Source organism: Eublepharis macularius, chromosome 12, assembly GCF_028583425.1.
Source record: "Eublepharis macularius isolate TG4126 chromosome 12, MPM_Emac_v1.0, whole genome shotgun sequence".
NCBI classification, from domain to species: domain Eukaryota; kingdom Metazoa; phylum Chordata; class Lepidosauria; order Squamata; family Eublepharidae; genus Eublepharis; species Eublepharis macularius.
In genome coordinates, this window is record NC_072801.1 from 63,977,076 (window position 1) to 63,994,742 (window position 17,667).

Consider the following 17,667-nt stretch of genomic DNA (forward strand, 5'->3'; position numbering starts at 1 on the left):
TCCATCTCCGCTAGCCCTGGCTCCCCCATTACGAGAGGTCACGGTGCTCATCTTCTCTCTTTTGACCCTGCAAGATCCCTTTCCCCTCAGGGGAGCCTGAAACTTCTGTGCATGGATTTACCCAGCTGGAGAGAGAGAGAGAGAGAGAGAGAGAGAGAGAGAGAGAGAGAGAGAGAGAGAGAGAGAGAGAAGTGAGACAGGAAGAAGGGAAGGGAGGGGGAGCTGCTATATAGGGGCAAGGCTGTGGCCGGAGGCATCACTGAGCCTTAGCCCAGCCAAGATGCTGCTGCTGCTGGAGCTCCTGGTTTCCCTCTTTCTCTGGAGCATCCCCCAGGCTAGAGCAGGACCATCCAATGGCCACGAGATCAGCAAGGGGGTGGTGAGTTCAGGATGCAGGGGAAGAAGTGTCTTGTGGGGGGGGGGGAGGTTAAAGCATTTGGGAGTCAGAAGTCCTGGTTTTTCTGGGAAGATGAAAAAGACTCGCTGTTAGGAAACAGGGAAAGGAGGAGCTGGGATAGCTAAATTCTGTAGGAGAGAATTAGGGTTCAAGAGTGGTATGTAAGCCAGGAGCCTGTGAGAGGGAAATGGAGTACATGGGGCTGGAATGGGGAGAGGGGCAGGGAAGCTGAACACCGCAAAGACTTGTACAGCCTAGAAGGACTGAGAGACGTCTAGTGGGATGGAATAAGAGTGGTGCAGAACATCTGGGTTCTCCTGAGGTAGTGTGTTTATTGCTACTATCTTTTGTTTCTTGCCCAAGAAGGAAGAATGTCAGAGAGGGAAATTGATCTGACTCTTTGGGGTTTCCTGTTACAAACAGCCTGCAGTGGGGAAAAAACTGATCACTTTAGTGTCTGTTTCCTCCCTTCCCCCATCACCTAGAGAAAAATTGCCTGTTCTCCCTACTTTTCTATCAGATCCCATTTTCCCTGATTTATACTCAAGGAAACAAATATCTTCCAGTTCTGTGTCTCCCTTCCCACCAGAGGAAAGTAGAGAGATGAGATCCACTCCCTGTCATTTATAATTTGATGGATCTAACCCTAATTTTTATTTGCTTTTTTAACCATCCTAAGTTTTGGGAGAAATCTGTTTGTTTAGGGACCAAGGAAATATATCTGAATGTGCAAATCAGGATGGGGGAATATTCTTTGGCTTTGTGTATATGTGAATGCATACTCTCTGCCTCTAAGAAACTCGGTTAGCCACCGAGATGGCATCTCTGCAAGTTTTTCTACTGCAGTAATGTAGCATTGGTCATCCTTACTCCTGTAAAAATCCTATTAATAAATTAATAAATTAATAAAGGCAAGGAGGACTTGTAGCTGAAATCTTTTGCAATGGTTCCTCCTCTCATGGCCAGATTTTTTGTTTGTTTGTTCGCACTGCCAGGATCCCTGAAAGAGTTAAACAAAACTGGCCAGGTGATGACACCCTTCCTCAAACCAACTTCAAAAGAAGATGGATGCAGACACCCTTCTATACTAACACGCATTCATAGGTAACACATGAGGATTTTGGTGTAATTCACAAAGTTTGTCCAAAACCAAAATCTATGCAACAACTTAATAAAGCCAACTAAAATAACACCACACGTTGTGTAAGCTTAAGAGTTCTCCAGAAGGGTTCTGAAGAACTTGAAAGCTTTTGCAATGGGGTTGAGCTAATCAGGGGGTTTTTTCCCACTCAATCTCACTGAGTCCCTGGAACCTTTGCGCCATGTAGCTTTTGAACACCCGAGGTCCATGGTCCCCCAACACTGCCTTTTTTGGTGGTCCTTCCGTTTCCCCCAGCTGAAATGCTGGTTGGATCCATCTCAATATGTTTCATTATTGGGTTGGTTTTATTAAAAGATATTACATGAATGTTGTTTTTGGATTTTGCTATGAAACAACATGGCTACCAACTTGTTTTCTTAAGCAAGGAATTGCTGGTCTACGGATAGTCCATCTCCTTGCTTAGCAAGTGCCAGCACAATGAACTCTGGATCTTCCTGAAACCAAAACCGTATATGCCACTTTTTCCAGGGTTCTGCCATGGCTCACATCACTGAGCATGTGTAGAGCAATCTTCCCACACTGGCTTTCAGATCAATGGATGTGACTCCTTAAGTACACCTTAAGCTTTGCTGCTTCCCGTTATAGAGATTTTGTCCACTAGGAGCCAGAGATTTACCAGATTCGTGGGTCTGATCTCCTTCAAGAGTTCCAATGTTTTGTTTGCTGGTACAAATCTACCAGAAGCCTAGAGGTGCCATCTCTTTTTTTGGCAGAGCTCCAGTTCTGTGCCAGGCAGAGCTTCAACAGAGGAAGCCCTTTCTATCTCCAGATGGGAAGAAAGCTGCATCTTTTGAATGATCATACAGCTGTTATGGCTAGAAGAGTCTGGGGGGCCGCCTCAGGCTCATAGGAAGAGCCATGCCGAATCAGACCAGTGGTCCATCAAGTCTAGTATCCTGTTCCGCACAGAGGCCAACCAAATTCTCTGCAGGGACCTCCCATCACTGGTCTTCATTATCATGCCAATGATGGACGTATCCTTCATGAATCTGCCTCTATGCTCTGTTTGTTGGCCCTCCAAAGCAACATGGTGTAAAACAGGACGCTGCACCAGATGGTCTACTGGTCTGATCCAACAGGGTCGTTCATATGATGATCTATGCCTATAAATCAGATGAGCAAACCGCATCAGTCAGAATATAACTTAAAAGCTGATCTGGTCGCCTTCCTCTTTCTGTATTGCATCAACCATGTCCAGAAGGTGCACACTTGAGACAAAAAGGGTGTTCATGGAAAAACACAGCAGGTGGTTGGGAGTGGCTTGTGCTCTGAGTCTATTGAGTCTCTCTATACGAGACACCTTGGCGCATATTTGTCAAGTGTAGGGAGATGCAATATTAGCCAGGAAGAGTAGTTTAAAAAGACAGCCAGTAGAGATCACTCCTCAGAATGTTTGTCAATTTCATCTTGGCCTCCCAGAAGGCTCTGTCAATTTCACCTTTCCAGTCTAAAATGGGGTGTGATTGCAACCAGAGGGCAGCGAAAAATGGAGATGGGCTGGAGCTACCTTCCAGAGCACGGTTTGGACCTGGAGAGGTTATAATGGGCTGAAGTTTCCCTTCTGGCATTTCACAGCCCCTTCATACAGCTCTAGTGTGTAGCAGAGCCTTTCTCCTGCTGCTGGCTCTGTCTTTTTAAACTACCCTGCCCAGCTACCATTGCATCTCCCAAAACGTGTTCTTCACATGTCAGATGTCTCAGGTAGAGAGACTCTACGTGACTGGGGGCATGATTGGGGGCAAAGACAGTACTCCCTCCACGCAGGCCGGAGTCCCTGGGGGTTTTATTGGTGTTTCTTATAAGGGTGAGTCTTCTGTTTAAGTAATCTGCTGCTGTTCTGCTAGTACCTATGCTTTGCAGTGTACCTGCTTGCTGTTTGTGGTCAGGGTTAATGGACTGGAATAAATGGCCTACCTTTGGGCACCAGCCCAGACTAGATGGCCTTTGGCCTCCTCCCTTGGCTTTTCTCCTTCTACATCAATTCCCTGTCTCCAGAAACACAGAGCGACCAGCTTTCAACATTCTTGTGAGTGAGGCGAAGCGCAATGAATATTGCAGAATGGGTTTTGTGTGTTTCAAAAGTGCTTTATTATAAATGATTGATTAAACCCTGGCAGGAAAGTTCAGTGTGAAGGCAGGAAACTGCTCCTTCATCCCGGTATCTGGTTTCCTGTGCTCACCTTTCTGTGCTGGGGTGGGGAAAGGAATCCTCTGGATCTACTCGATTTCAGGATCTAGCCTCTCTCAGCTCAGCAAATCTCTCAGAGCAGTGGTCCATTAACAACGTTTTTGTTTGCATTTCCTCTAGAAAATAATTTCCATTCGCATCTTTTGGCCTTTCTAAAATAGATAGGCGCCACGCACCCTGCCCACCAGCTGGAAACAGTGCAGGCGTGTGTATATAGCTATATCTATAAATATATATCTAGAACTGAGAAAGAATGACCATCCCGGAAACCAAGGCAAAATGGGTTGTTGTGGGGAGGTCGTGGGGGTCCAGAGAAAGCAGGGGGCGGCTGTCGGATTCCACTGCTGCCTCCAAGGACTGAAACAAAGGAGCCTTTGAACATGGTAAGGGGCTGCGATGAATTGGGAATGTCTGAATATCGCAGAAAGAAGCCCTCCCCTCGAGAGGATGTTGCTGGGAGCTTCGTCCTTCTAGCCAACACTCCTGCTGTGGCCTTTACTGTAGCCCCTCCAGGGACATAGGAAGTCGCCATATAATGAGGCAGACCACCTGCCCCAATACTGTCAATTCTGACAGGCAGCAACTCAAGCAAAAATCTTTCCCACCATCTGCAATTCTTTTTTAACTGGAGAGGCCAGGAATTGAACCTGGGACTTTCTGTACACAAAGCAGGTGTTTAATCATTGAGCCCCTTTTCAGGAGACAAGTACATGGGGGAATTTTGCAGGATACAGCTGGAAGAGCCCATAGGTATGAGTCGAATTGTAGATGTATAGCAGGCAGATTCAGATGTATTTTAATGTCCTTTCATATATAACATTAAGATTTTCTGAGAGAGAGCCAGTGTGGTGTAGTAACTAGTGTGCTGGACAAGGATCCAGGAGACCCATTCAGATTCCCACTCTGCCATGGAAGCTCACTGGGTGGCCTTGGGCCAATGGCACAGATTCAGCATAACCCGCCTCACAGGGTTGTTGTGAGGATAAATGGAGGAAAGCCGAGGAGAATACTGTAAGCCACATTGGGTCACCACTAGAGAGAAAAGTGAGGTGGAAATGAAGTAAATAAATGAAATAGCATCTAGGCTAGCTCTCTTGTCCCTGACATTTAATTTTGGATGTGCAGGGTGGGTTGGGGGTATTCAAAGGACTGTTTGGCCGTGCGTTCATGCACACGCACAACCCTGAACAGCTTGAGGAGCCAGAGTCCAAGACCAGTTTTACCACTTCACCTGCTATTAGTACTAACTAAGCCCAGATGTAAAGATGTCCCCTTCCCTCGTAGGACTTTGCACTTGCATGTAGCTTTGTACAAGTAGTATCCTTGTTTAAACAAGTGCAAAATCCCACAGGTGGGTGGGATCCCTCAGCAATGCAATTGGATCAGGCCTAAGAAGTGAGTCTTTGGACCTGCTTGTTATTTTCCTAACACGGAACCAACCCTTAGAGTCCTGTTTTGAGATCTAACTTTTGCAGCCTCCAGAAAGTACCCACCCTTGGCTTAGTTACACCCTCATGTTCCTTTTCTTCCACATATCACCAGATATGCCCTGCAGCGCGGAGTGGTAAGCGGCAGTACTGCAGCCCAAGCTATGCTCACGACCTGAGTTAGATCCTGGCAGAAGCCAGGTTCAGGTAGCAGGCTCTCAAGGTTGACTCAGCATTCCATCTTTCCGAGGTCGGTAAAATGAGTACCCAGTTTCCTGATAATAAAGTGTAGATGACTGGGGCAGGCAATGGCAGACCACCCCGTAAAAAGTCTGCCAAGAAAACGTCGTGATGCAACGTCCCCCCATGGGTCAGTAATGACTCGGTGCTTGCACCTTTACCTTTTTCACTTATCACCAGAAAATAGTCTGAAAGGGAAGCTGGCAGTCCCCTCATGATGAGAATTCTGAGGGGGTGGTCTAACAAATAAATTAGAAGGACCTCCTTCTACAAACACACATACCTATGTTTTCTCAACTGTTTAGACGCGATTACAAAAAGAATGTATGTTAACATGTGGTCTTACATGGCTAACTCTACAAGGCATTGTGAGATGGTGCCCTTAGGCAATGGCTGGGGAGGGGGTCTGCTGTCCCAGCTGCCCTCACCTCCACCACTCCACCCTACACTCAGGATAACTCCCGGATAACAGTGTCTTCCTGGCGAGATTTCACATGAGAAGACACTGTCTTCTGGGTCTTTCGCCCTATGTTTCGCAGTCAGGTAAGACGTGTGGAAACAGCCACAATGTGGCAAGCCACACATGTTCTGGAAAACCTACTAGATGCATAAAACTTGCTGTCCTGGGGAATGAGGAGAGAACGCCATTATCTGATCTGGTTCCTGGGTACAGTTAACGAGAGGCAGTGGAGTGAATGGTAGTAGAGGGAAAATGGGAAATAAGGAGTGGCAACCAGAGGTGGTAGCTTCAAGTTTCTCCCCCTCTACCCGTTGCCACTGAAGTAAAGAATCTTTTCTTTGCAGACTCCTTGTGCCTTGACTAGTTTCATGACAGGCAGAAATCATGAGAATAAATTATCCACATTCCCATACTGAGGAAAGCAGCACCTCTTGAACTTCTCCTTATTCTATGACAGTGGAAAGTACAGGTGCCCCGACAGCACACATGAGCCCGTCTTATCACTAATACATCCACTTTGGATTATGTTCTCACAGGAGTGGTTGACCCGCTATGGCTATCTTCCTCCACCAGACCCCATGGCTGCCCGTCTTCAGACACAAGAAGAACTGGCAAATGCAATCAAAATAATGCAAAGATTTGCAGGACTGCCTATGACTGGACAGCTAGGTATGCTTGCTGGGAAGGGATATCTAGATATCCATTTTTTCTGAGGGAAATAGTGTTTGGGTAGAGATTTGGGTTAAGTAACAAACTAAAACTGGGCAGGTTTGTCACCATTTTTCTGAAAGGTTTCTTGCATCAGGCCTCAGCCTTGGATATTTTTAAAGAAGTAAAAATGAAGAAAGTGGCTCCTCTTTTCAGTGTTTCAAATTGTTGGCCTTAAGAACAGAGTTAAGTTCTTGGTCCCTCTCTCTCAGTGTGCTGTGTGTTTTTCTTTTCTTTGGATTGGCCATCAAGTAGATTCGGTGGGACTCTGTCCTAAGCCCATCCCTCCTGATCTACTTCTGCATATGCCATATCCGCTTCGGAGGCAGTCATGATGACTCCAGCCACAAAAATGGAAACCTGTGAAATAGATCTAAGAAACCAAGCCAGCCTGCACACATCTAGAGACAAGGGCCGATCACATGATGTCGCGCAAAACTCGCGTGAGAAAACGTGATATTTCGCGTTTTCCGCGCAACGACGCGCAACGTTTCGGCATGGGGAGGGCCGTCTGGAATCGGCCCAGGAGTTAAGAAAGTTGCTGGGTCAAGCGACATGAGTTCCAGTCAAAGTTTTAGCCCCTCCCCCTTTCTTTATTGGAAACGTATCTTGAAAAGTCCCTAACCTTGCACATGAAACAGTGGTTTGTCTGCCCAGGTCTGGAAAAAGGACAAAGTAGTAAATAGTCTGGAAGCTCAGCTGCCCAGATACTATCTCCTTTGCAGACAGACAGACGCTGCAGATGATGAACCGGCCTCGTTGCTCCCTTCCGGACATTATTGGTACTTCTGAGTTGATGCGTCGCCGGCGCAGGAGGAGACGTTATGCTCTCAGTGACACTGTCTGGAAGAAGAAGGACTTGACGTGGCAGTAAGTAAGCCCCATCCACCACCTTCACCTCCCATCCAGTGAGTAAGGTTCAGGTGGTAAAGAAGCGGCCTGTCTCATTTCTCAGTAATATTGCCCAATCTATGCAACTTTCCTCATGCCAGTTTTTCTCTTCTTACATTTAATTTCCTGTTATTCTGTTCTCCTGCGGTTTATATGCACCTTATTTCACTGAGAGTCTCTCTACACAAGACATCTTACATGGGAATGCTCGAGTGACTTACCTTCTGTGTGGTCTTATATTCAAGTGTACTCTTGTTATCCACAATGGGAGAACAAGTGTAAGATCTTTCACTTGAACATTCCCATGTAAGATGTTTTGTGTAGAGAGATTCTTAGTTAGCTCATCCTCACATTATTTTCTATTTTACTCTAATTCCTATCTGTCCTCACTATAACTGACTGTTCCCATTCTAGCACATTTCTATTCTTATCGGTCCCATATATTTCCTCACTCGGTCAAAACTTTGTCTCTACAATCCTGTCACTAATTTCCTTCATTTCCCCTGTTCCCGCCTTTTGTTTTCCCACTGCAGTATTCGTTACTTCCCTCGCTCCTCCAAGTTGTCGCACGATCACATCCGGAACCTTCTTTTCTATGCCTTCCGGGCCTGGAGCAACACTTCAGCCTTGACCTTTCGTGAGGTGCACTCAGAACAAGCCGACATTCTGGTGGACTTCAGCCGCTCTTACCATGAAGACGGATACCCCTTTGATGGACCTGGAGGCACCCTGGCCCATGCTTTTTTCCCTGGCGAACACCCCATTTCTGGTGATACCCATTTTGATGATGAAGAGACATGGATTTATGACCCAGAGAATACAGCACCAGGTTTGCTCAGACTTATGGCCCTTTTCTCAGGGAACACACAGCGCGGTTTGGCGGGGAAGCTATCACAGGTGAAATTCTCTCTCTCCTGCCATTAGGTAGTGGCACAGACCTCTTTGCGGTAGCAGTACATGAGTTTGGTCATGCCTTGGGGCTGGCTCACTCTTCAGCCAAGGAATCCATCATGATCCCCTATTACCAAGGCCCCGTTGGACTACCCCACCTGTATCGGCTCCCTCTAGATGACGCCATGGGGATTGAACAAATTTATGGTGAGATGTTTACCTGCTCACAGGAAAGTAGGCCCTTTGGTAGCTGTCCCCTTTCCTTATTTGTCTCTTAATCTTTTTACCTCCTTCCTTCAGTCACAGCCTTGTCCCCCTTTCCTTCTTTAATTTAATCAAATAAAGCAATGCCATCCAGTTGGCAAGCAGGGAACCATCCACAATACAGTAAAATGCTGTTAGCTCAATATAAAATTACTTAACAGCCACAACGAAAAAGGCAGCTCTTGATGCCATTCAAAGCTGAGGGGAATTGGCCCATCAACTCACTGGCTGCTCTAAACCTAGGGTTGCCAATTCTGAATTGGGAAATTTCTGGAGATTTGAGGGTGGACTCTAGGGAGGGAGGGGTTTGGGGAGGGCCCTCAGTGGGGTACAATGCCATAGAGTCCACCCCTGGCCCCAGAGCAGCTTTTTCTCCAGAGGAACGGATCATTTGGAGATCAGTTGTAATTCCAGGAGATCTCCAGGCCCCACCTAAACCCCAGCAGTAAATTGTGAAGTGCATGTATGTCTGAGCACCGTGTCATCTCCTTCAGGGTCCCCCTCTTTTTTTCCATCTGCTGTCTACTTTTCTTTTTTATTATTTCTTTTGTTTATTATTTTTGTCCTTAGTATTGCTTCCTGTCACAAAACTGGAAACAAAAACTACCTTGCTCTGCAAAAGAGTCTCTTTCAGTCTTAATTCCCCCATTCTTTCAGTCTTTCTTTGTGCTTTGGTATGAGTGGGCTGCTTTTTCTCTAGGGTTGCCAGCTCCAAGTTGGGAAATTCCTGGAGATCTGGGGGGTGAAACCTGGAGAAACCTGGAGAAAGTGAGGTTTGGGGAGGGAAAGGACCTTGGCATGGCATAATTCCATAGAGTCTACTCCCAAAGCAGCCATTTTCTCCAGCTGAACTGATCTCTGTGGCCTGGAGACCAGTTGTAATTCCGGGAGATCTCCAGCCACTACCTGGGGGCTGGCAACCCTATTTTTCTCTCTTGACATGCTCCCTCCCTCTAGGTAAGCGCCACCCTGGTTCCCGTCCAGACGGAGACATCCCAGCATTACCAGTTCCTACAGTGCCCCCCATTCCTGACCTACCACCATACCAGCCTACACAAAAGTGAGTATGGCCTCCCCTGTACTAGATGATAACCTTCCTAACTTTTCCCTCCCTTGATGCTTATTGGAGATGTCATAATGCTACGTGCTAAGCCAAAATTGGAGCAAAATCCAGACCAGACCTTTGCAAAGTGGGAAAGCAAAATCAATCCATTAGTAGGGAGCTGGTGAGAATCCGGATCCAGGATCAAAGCATCCTGCTAAACAGAGCTGGATTTATGCACAAGTTAAATAAACTGCAGTTTAGGGCCTCAGATTATTAGGAGCCAGTAAATAAATTAAAAAGACCCTAAAAATCACTAAAAAAATTGGTAGGGCCTCTTAAACTTGACATGGTTTCGGGCCTTATCAATCACTGCAGCCAAATCAGTCTACAACAGGAATGTGGAAGCTTTACACACAGATGAGTTATGTAGAGGCACAGCAGGCTGCAGCAGACAGAAAGTATAGAACAGGAATACACAGCAAAACTTCCTTCTGGTAGTTTGAACACCCTATATAGCCCTTTTATGTATCCCGATGCAACCAATAGAAGATGAGCAGCACCAGCCAATCAAGTGATAGGATGGAGACATAGAAAGTGAGTAGACAGGCTTTGATGACTATCAGCGAGTGATATAGAAAAGTTATGAAGTCTATTCAGTCCCGGCCAATGCAGGCCAGTGGCTAGAGCGGTGGATCCTTAAGGAGAGCTGAATTACTCAAACCAGTTTAAAGTCACCACATCCAAAAAGTCTGCAGACTTATCCCATCAACCATTAAGAAGGAGCTCATATACTAAGAGGACTACAGAAGATCTCTTCCAGACATTCTGAAGAGCTCCTGCCGGCCCTGCTAGAGGAGCCAGAGGGAGTTTCACAGCTTTCCTAGTTAACTGAAATGAGCCCTCAAATGTTCTTCTCTCTTTCTTCCAGCACACGCCCACCATCACCGAACCGTTGCAAGGCCCATTTTGATGCTATCGCCAACATCCGTGGGGAAATGTTCTTCTTCAAGCGTAAGAGGAATGCTTTTTCCAGAATAGGAAGCATGGCAGGGGGAAAGATTCAGAGTTTCACAGCTTGCTGTCCGATTGAGCTTACCAGCCTTGTATTGGTGGCAAGTGGAGATCCCATTACCTATTCCTTCCCTTTAATGAAGTCCTGGCTCCAGTTTGGACCATCGTTCACATTTTTTTACTGGTCCCACAGCTGTGCGTATAGCTACCTTATATAGAATCAGATCACGGCTTTATGTGTCTCGGTGTCATCTACTTTGGCAGTGGCTCTCTTGCGTCTCAGGCTGAGAAAGGTTTTGGCTGCCTGAAATCTTTTTAACAGGAGATGCCGGACACTGAAACTGTAACCTTCTGTGTGCAAAGCAGGTGCTCTGCCATCAGGCTACAGCCTCTCAACAGGGTGGCACACGTTTTTTATTAACATAAAATCAGTTTACCAAGATTGTTTGGAGTTGGGGTGGGTGTGTATTTCTTGGTCTTGCTGAACTCCCAGTGCAATTGTCATTCTTGCCTGTAGAGGATTTGTCCAGCACAACAGTATTTCTGCAATGTGGTACAGTGACAGAGAGCCAGTGTGGAGCAGTGGAAAACTAGGGTCTGGGAGACCCACGTTCCTTTAGTTCCCTGCTCTGCCGTGGAAGCTTGCTGGGTAACGTTGGACCAGTCACACACACTCCACCTAACCTATCTCACAATGTTGGTGTGAGGATAAAGTGGAGAAGAGGAGAACAACAACAACATTTGATTTATATACTGCCCTCCAGAACAACTTAGCGCCCATTCAGAACAGTTTACAAAGTGTGTTGTTATTATCCTCACAACTGTCAGGTTCTGGCAGTTAGACCCAAATAGTACTTCACATCAAACACTCCAATGCCTGAGTTAAAGTTGCTTTATTCAGGATCTATCAGTTCAGTACACACTTGACTACAGTATTGGCAGAAGTGACGTGGGTATGAAAGGTCAGGTTAGTTATAGGGAAAGTTCCCGCCTTTTAGGATAGGGACAGTTCAGATTTTGGCGCGAAGGAGCCAGGAAGGGGGGGGGGGAGGGGGAGGAGCTTGGGAAAGAAAGAGAGAATGAAGTCATTTCTAACTCTCAGGCTTCGCCAGGTATCCAAGGCCACTCCACTGTCTGCTCAAGAAGTGAGAGCAGCCACCTGCGAGATAAGAGGAACAGCTACAAGTCTAGCTGGGCAAGGCATGACACAGACTCATATATCGTTAGTACAAAATACAAAATACACTTAGCGTACTCTCAGAGGATCAGCATCAAATGCAAAACACCCTCATGGCAGATATGTTGGCATGCGTATCTGACAACAACAATCACCCTGTGAGGTGGGTGGGGCTGAGAGAGCTCTGAGAGAACTGTGACGGTCCCAAGGTCACCCAGCTGGCTTCAAGCAGAGGAGTGGGGAATCAAACCCAGTTCTCTGGGTTAGAGTCCCACCCAGGGCTTTTTTTCTGGGAAAAAAGGTGGTGGAACTCAGTGGGTTGCCTTCAGAGAAAATGGTCAAATGGCTGGTGGCCCCGCCCCCTGATCTCCAGACAGAGGGGAGTTTAGATTGCAATCTAAACTCCCCGGGTGGGGCCACCAGCCATGTGACCATTTTCAAGAGGTTCTGGAACTCCGTTCCACCGCATTCTAGCTGAAAAAAAGCCCTGGTCCTACCACTCTTAACCACTACACAAAACTGATGTAATCCACTTTGGGTCCCTGTGGCAGAGAAAAGTGGAGTATAAATGGAGCAAAAAACCCCGGAAGCCGGGTTCAGGTAGCCGCCTCAAGGTTGACTCAGCATTCCATCCTTCCGAGGTTGGTAAAATGAGTACCCAGTTTCCTGGAGGTAAAAGTGTAGATGACTGAGAAAGGCAATGGCAAACCACCCCGTAACAAAAAGTTTGCCAAGAAAACGTCATGATGCAACGTCCTCCCATGGGTCAGTAATAACTCAGTGCTTGCACCTTTACCTTTACCTAAATGAAGCAAATAAATAAATAACGCAGGGAGCAGGAGGATTCCTTCTTTAGCCCCAGTTCTATTATAATATGTATACAGAGTAACATGCTGTTGTGCAATGTAACAACTCTCTGATCAGTGATTGTTGACTGTTAAAAAGTTTTTCCTAATATCCAGCCGGCAGAAAGGCACCGGCTGGATATTAGGGAAAACTTTTTCACAGTCAGAGTAGTTCAAAGGTGGAATCAACTGCCTAGGGAGGTAGTGAGTTCCCTTTCACTGGCAGTTTTCAAGAAGAGGTTGGATGAATGTTTGCCAGAGATTCTTTAGGCTCATCCTGCATTGGGTTGGACTAGAAGGTCTGTATGGCCCCTTCCAACTCTGTGCTTCTGTGAATCTGTGATCATCTTTGGTGTGGTGTTTTTTCTGTTAAAATTTTGTTTGTTTCGAAAGGCTTGAAGTTGTGGGTTTAGAAGGGGTGGGGCAGATGTTTGGTTTCTGACCTAATTAATGGCACCACCTAACTTTTCAAAGAAAAACATTTCTGGAGGATGCAGCCAAGTCGTAACCTGGTTTCTTTGGAGCCTGCGCAGACACTCAGGTTCTGGAATGGTCTCCCCCACGACTTCAAGGCCATCGACGCTGTGTATGAACGCATCAATGACAGTCAGATTGTATTCTTTACAGGTGAGTGCAGCCGCGTGGTTGTGAATGGCGAGATTTGAGGCTTCTTTGGAAAGACAGGACATCCTCATGTTAAAGAAGAAGGACGCGAAGGAAATGAAATGTCATGGTTCCAGAGAGAAGGTTGTAGAGAAGCCATGTTTCTGGGCTTCTTTTGCAATCCTGAGCACCCAGGCACTCTTAAACCTTTAAACCTACCTGCAATGGGACGGTAGTTGCAACATAGTGCAACGAACTGCATGCCCATGCTCCCCAGAGCAACTAATTTTTTCACGAGATCTCTCATTTAATTTAAATATAACAAATGGAATTGAATATTAGAAACATGATGGAAAAGTCAATCAGGCTAGGAAAAGTGGAAGGCAGTAGGAAAAGAGGAAGACCTAAAACGAGATGGCTTGACTCAATAAGAGAAGCCACGTCCTCCAGTTTGCAGGATCTGAGCAAGCCTGTTAATGATAGGATATTTTGAAGATCTTTCATTCATAGGGTTGCATGGCACATAACACACACGCACACACTAGAAGCATGAAGACATTCGCTGTGTATGTCCTTGATAGCTAACATGTCTAGTTGTTTAGTTGTTTGGGGGAGGTGGTTAGGAGGGTTTTTAATGTTTTGCCTTTTATTTGAAGATCAGTTTTTAAAACTTGCACACTCAGATGCCTCCAGATACAGAAGGCAATTTATAAAAACAATCCTTGGTTAGGAAAAATCTGTAATACAGCGAAATGGGAAGGTTGAAATTGTTTTTCAGAATGAGTCAAGTACTCAATTGCTGTCATTTATACAAACCTGCTAGGATTTCTCTCGGCTCTCTCCTCTCTGTTCAGCATTCTTCCTTTTCCCACCTTGCAGGATCATACTACTGGGTTTTCTATGAGACTCGGGTCAATCCAGGCTACCCCCGTCCCGTATCAGATCTTGGCCTTCCTGCCAACACTGTTGTGGGTGCAGCATTTGTCTGGCCTCACAATGGCAAGACATACTTTTTAGAAAAGAACCAGTATTGGCGCTATGATGATCAGTTGGGAACCGTGGAATCAGGGTACCCTAAGTCTGTCAGTCTTTGGGAAGGGGTACCCTCAGATCTGGATGATGTCACTCGCTGGAATGACGGTACGTTTTGGAAGAAACTTACTCCCTACTGAAAGTCTGGAACAAGTTTTCTTGACTTTTTGTGGCATGTAGTTCTGCAAGGTAGTTATCAAATAAGCACATAGACCACATTTCTTGGCATCCACTGACAAACTCAGAATTTGATGCAGATTTCTTATTTAAATCCAAAGACCTCTATCCCTTCCCGTTGCAAATACTAATCTGACAATACATTTGGTGCTCTGCTTTTCAAATGAGTTCACAAAATATAGTAGGCCACAAAATTCTTTTACTAGCCTGCCTAACAGCTGCTGAAATAATTTTTAAAAACTCTTCTCAAAAAATTCATCTGTAGTTAATTCTGACTTGCTGCAGGTAACTAGGAAACTGACTGCAAGCTTGACATTCAGCTTAAAGACCAACCCAAGCAAAAAGTCTGGCACCTACAACTGAAACGACATTTGCAGAGGGAGGAGGGTTTGGCAACTAATGAGCAGACACACACAAGATGTCAACTTAGGGAGAACTGCTGCAAAGATCTTTGTAGGGGGAAACATGTTTGTTTTAAACAGGGACAGTCCCAGTTTCCCTGCCACTGGTCGTTTGCAAAATGGTTGAACAGAAGAAAATGAGACATGGGCCGTTTCCACACGGCTTACCTTCTGCCAGGATGCAGCGTGTTCTCACGCGATATTGCGTGATAACAGCGTCTTCCTGGCACGATTTTGCACATGAAGATGCTGTATCCCGACAAAAGGTAAGCTGTGTGGAAGCAGCCAAAGTCTCTCTCTACACGAAATGCCTCGGTGTGCGTTCGTCAAGTGTAGAGAGACTCAATGTTAGCCAGAAAGCGTAGTTTAAAAATATAGCATGTCTCAGAGCATTTGTCAATTTCATCTTCTCCACCCAGAAGGCTTTGTCAATTTCACCTCTCCAGTCTAAAACTGTGCAGGATTGCAACCAGAGTGCAGCGAGGAATGGAAATGGGCTGCCTTCCAGAGCCGGGCTTGGACCTGGAGAGGTTATAATGGCATTTCACAGCCCCTTCACACAGCTCTAGTGTATAGCAAAGCCTTTGCCCTGCCACTGGTTCTGTCTTTTAAAATTACTTTTCCCAGCTAACATTGCATCTCCCGACACGTGATCTTCACGTCTCAGATGTCTTGTGTAGAGAGACTGATAGAGGCCTCCCCAGTGGTACAATGAGGCCTCGACTCTTGCTGGCGCTTGTGATTCCCGCCCCCTGGCCACAGGCAATTTGATGTTCTCTCTCCATCTTTGCAACGTCTATCCCAACCCAAGTCCTCTTTGTCCTTCTTTACAGGTAACACATATTTCTTCAAGGGGACCCAATACTGGGAGTTTTCCGGAGGCAACGTGCAGTCAGACGCTGGCTACCCCCGTTCTACCTCCCGAGACTGGATGTATTGCCAGGGGCCCTCTACTTCCTCCCCACCAGCTCCCAGGCATGGAACAGGTGGAGACAAAGGAATGTGCATCTGCCACGGGTCTGCAGTGCAACTAGCACCTCTCTCAGCTTGGATCCTGGCTTTGATATGGGTCCTGTGCTGACGAGTCACCAGCCACAAAAACAATGCACTTTACACACTCAAGGAGGAGATTGAACTGTGGGAGTGGGGGGGGGGGAAACTCCTGCGATCATCCACGCCCACCTTTTGTGGTGTTCCCATGAATCCCATCCTTGATCTACTAGGATCCTTTTGGACATTTCCTCCCTTGGCTCCATGCTTAGTTTCCTAAAGGGAAAGGTGCTGGGGCATCAGCCTCCCTGGTGGGCAAAGCTGGCCTGTGATTTCTCAATGGTGAACAAAAGGTACTCTGCAGCTGCTCAGAGGCAATGTTTTTTCTAATTACTTCCTACACCACAAGGCTGAGTTCCGGCTCCCTCCAAAGCCTGCTCAGCCCGACTAGCCCATCCAGTTTCAGCTCTCTTACCCACTTACTCTTCACTCGCTCTGCTGTCATTTCAAGACAAGATGAAACCCAGAGGTCATTTTATCCTGTTAGCATCACCAACTGATTTATTTGCTGCTCCTCCCCATGAGGATTTCAGGGAGAGGGAAGTTATTCCGTCCCCAACGGACTCTGCCCAAGAAAGCCCTGCTTCCTGGTGGCTCTTGCTCTCGCTCTGCAGTGGAAATTACGTGAATTCATTTTGAGGCCAGCCAGTGTTTCTATATTAGGTGAACACAAATCAGTGCTCAAAGAATCCTGGCTGGAGCTGCAGCTCCCTTTCCGAGCGGTAGTTCTAGGAGCAGACAAGAAGCTTGATGGATCAGCTAATTCAGGTGATTCATCGCCAGGAGCAGGTGGCACACCACTGCTCTCAGAAGTTTCTTTCGTAATAAAAGCCAAATGGAAACTCTCTTGTTCGACTTCACTATTTTTTAATAGTTTCATATGATGCTGCTTTATTCAGACTCAGACTACGAGTCTATTTAAGCTCTGCATTGCCCATTTTCTGATTGACAGCTGTTTTCTAACCCTTGCTACTCTTTCACTGGAGCTGCCAGGGCCTGAAGTCAGGACATCTACTTGCAAAGCAGCTCCTCTAGCATTAAGCCATGGCCTCTCCCACACCGGAGGGGTAGACTCACAAGAGTGTCTCTACACAATACTTTTGACATGCATTCTTCACATGTTGGAAGATGCTATGTTGGTCGGGAAGTGTAGTTTTGAAAGGCAGAGCTGGCATAGATTGCTCTTTAGGGGACGGATTCTCTCACAGCCCTCCACTACCTCCGACATGCTGGACTGTCTCCCCTTCTGGAACTTTTACCCTGCCACCCTCACTGCTTAAAACTTTGCAGTAACCGAGCCTCAGCAGGGCAAAGGCTCCGGAAAAGAGGAGGAAGTGGGTCCCCTTGAATTTCTATGAAAACCAAAGCTTGAAAAACAGCTTGTGGTGCAGGGACTGCAAACAGCAAGGAAGTGTCAACAGAACCCTGAATCACATACCTTTGATAATAAGGAAATCCACTGCTGAATTCACTACTATGGCACAACTTCCTCTGTTTTGAAATGGCATTGTCTAAGAGGGTTGCCAGCCCTAAGTGGAGAAATTCCTGGAGATTTGAGGGTAGAATTTGGAAAGGGCTGATCTGTGTTGTCTAGAGATCAGCTGTCATTCTGGGAGATCTTCAGGCCCAACAAGGGCTGTTTTCAAACTGCTTACTGGCCACAGAACATCACACCGAGCTCCCGGAACGACAGCATCT

At 46.4% G+C, this 17,667-nt stretch overlaps 1 protein-coding gene across 1 annotated transcript; it reads left to right on the forward strand.

Annotated features, from left to right (window-relative positions):
* Positions 1–261: 261 nt before the first annotated feature.
* MMP25 (matrix metallopeptidase 25) lies at positions 262–16,812 on the forward strand. The gene is made up of 10 exons (XM_054994782.1): positions 262–379; positions 6,411–6,543; positions 7,308–7,452; positions 8,007–8,302; positions 8,398–8,571; positions 9,586–9,688; positions 10,602–10,684; positions 13,181–13,333; positions 14,189–14,449; positions 15,753–16,812. Exons 1-10 carry the CDS (start codon positions 281–283, stop codon positions 15,998–16,000), a joined length of 1,695 nt encoding a protein of 564 aa, XP_054850757.1. The 5' UTR covers positions 262–280; the 3' UTR covers positions 16,001–16,812.
* Positions 16,813–17,667: the final 855 nt, after the last annotated feature.

What these genes read in the sequence shown, in the direction of transcription:
- MMP25 (XM_054994782.1), top strand. Translation starts at nt 281, where the DNA reads ATGCTGCTGCTGCTGGAGCTCCTGGTTTCCCTCTTTCTCTGGAGCATC. An exon ending in ACGAGATCAGCAAGGGGGTG is followed by an intron (nt 380 to 6,410) that starts GTGAGTTCAGGA and finishes ATGTTCTCACAG; the next exon opens with GAGTGGTTGACCCGCTATGG. An exon ending in TGTCACTCGCTGGAATGACG is followed by an intron (nt 14,450 to 15,752) that starts GTACGTTTTGGA and finishes CCTTCTTTACAG; the next exon opens with GTAACACATATTTCTTCAAG.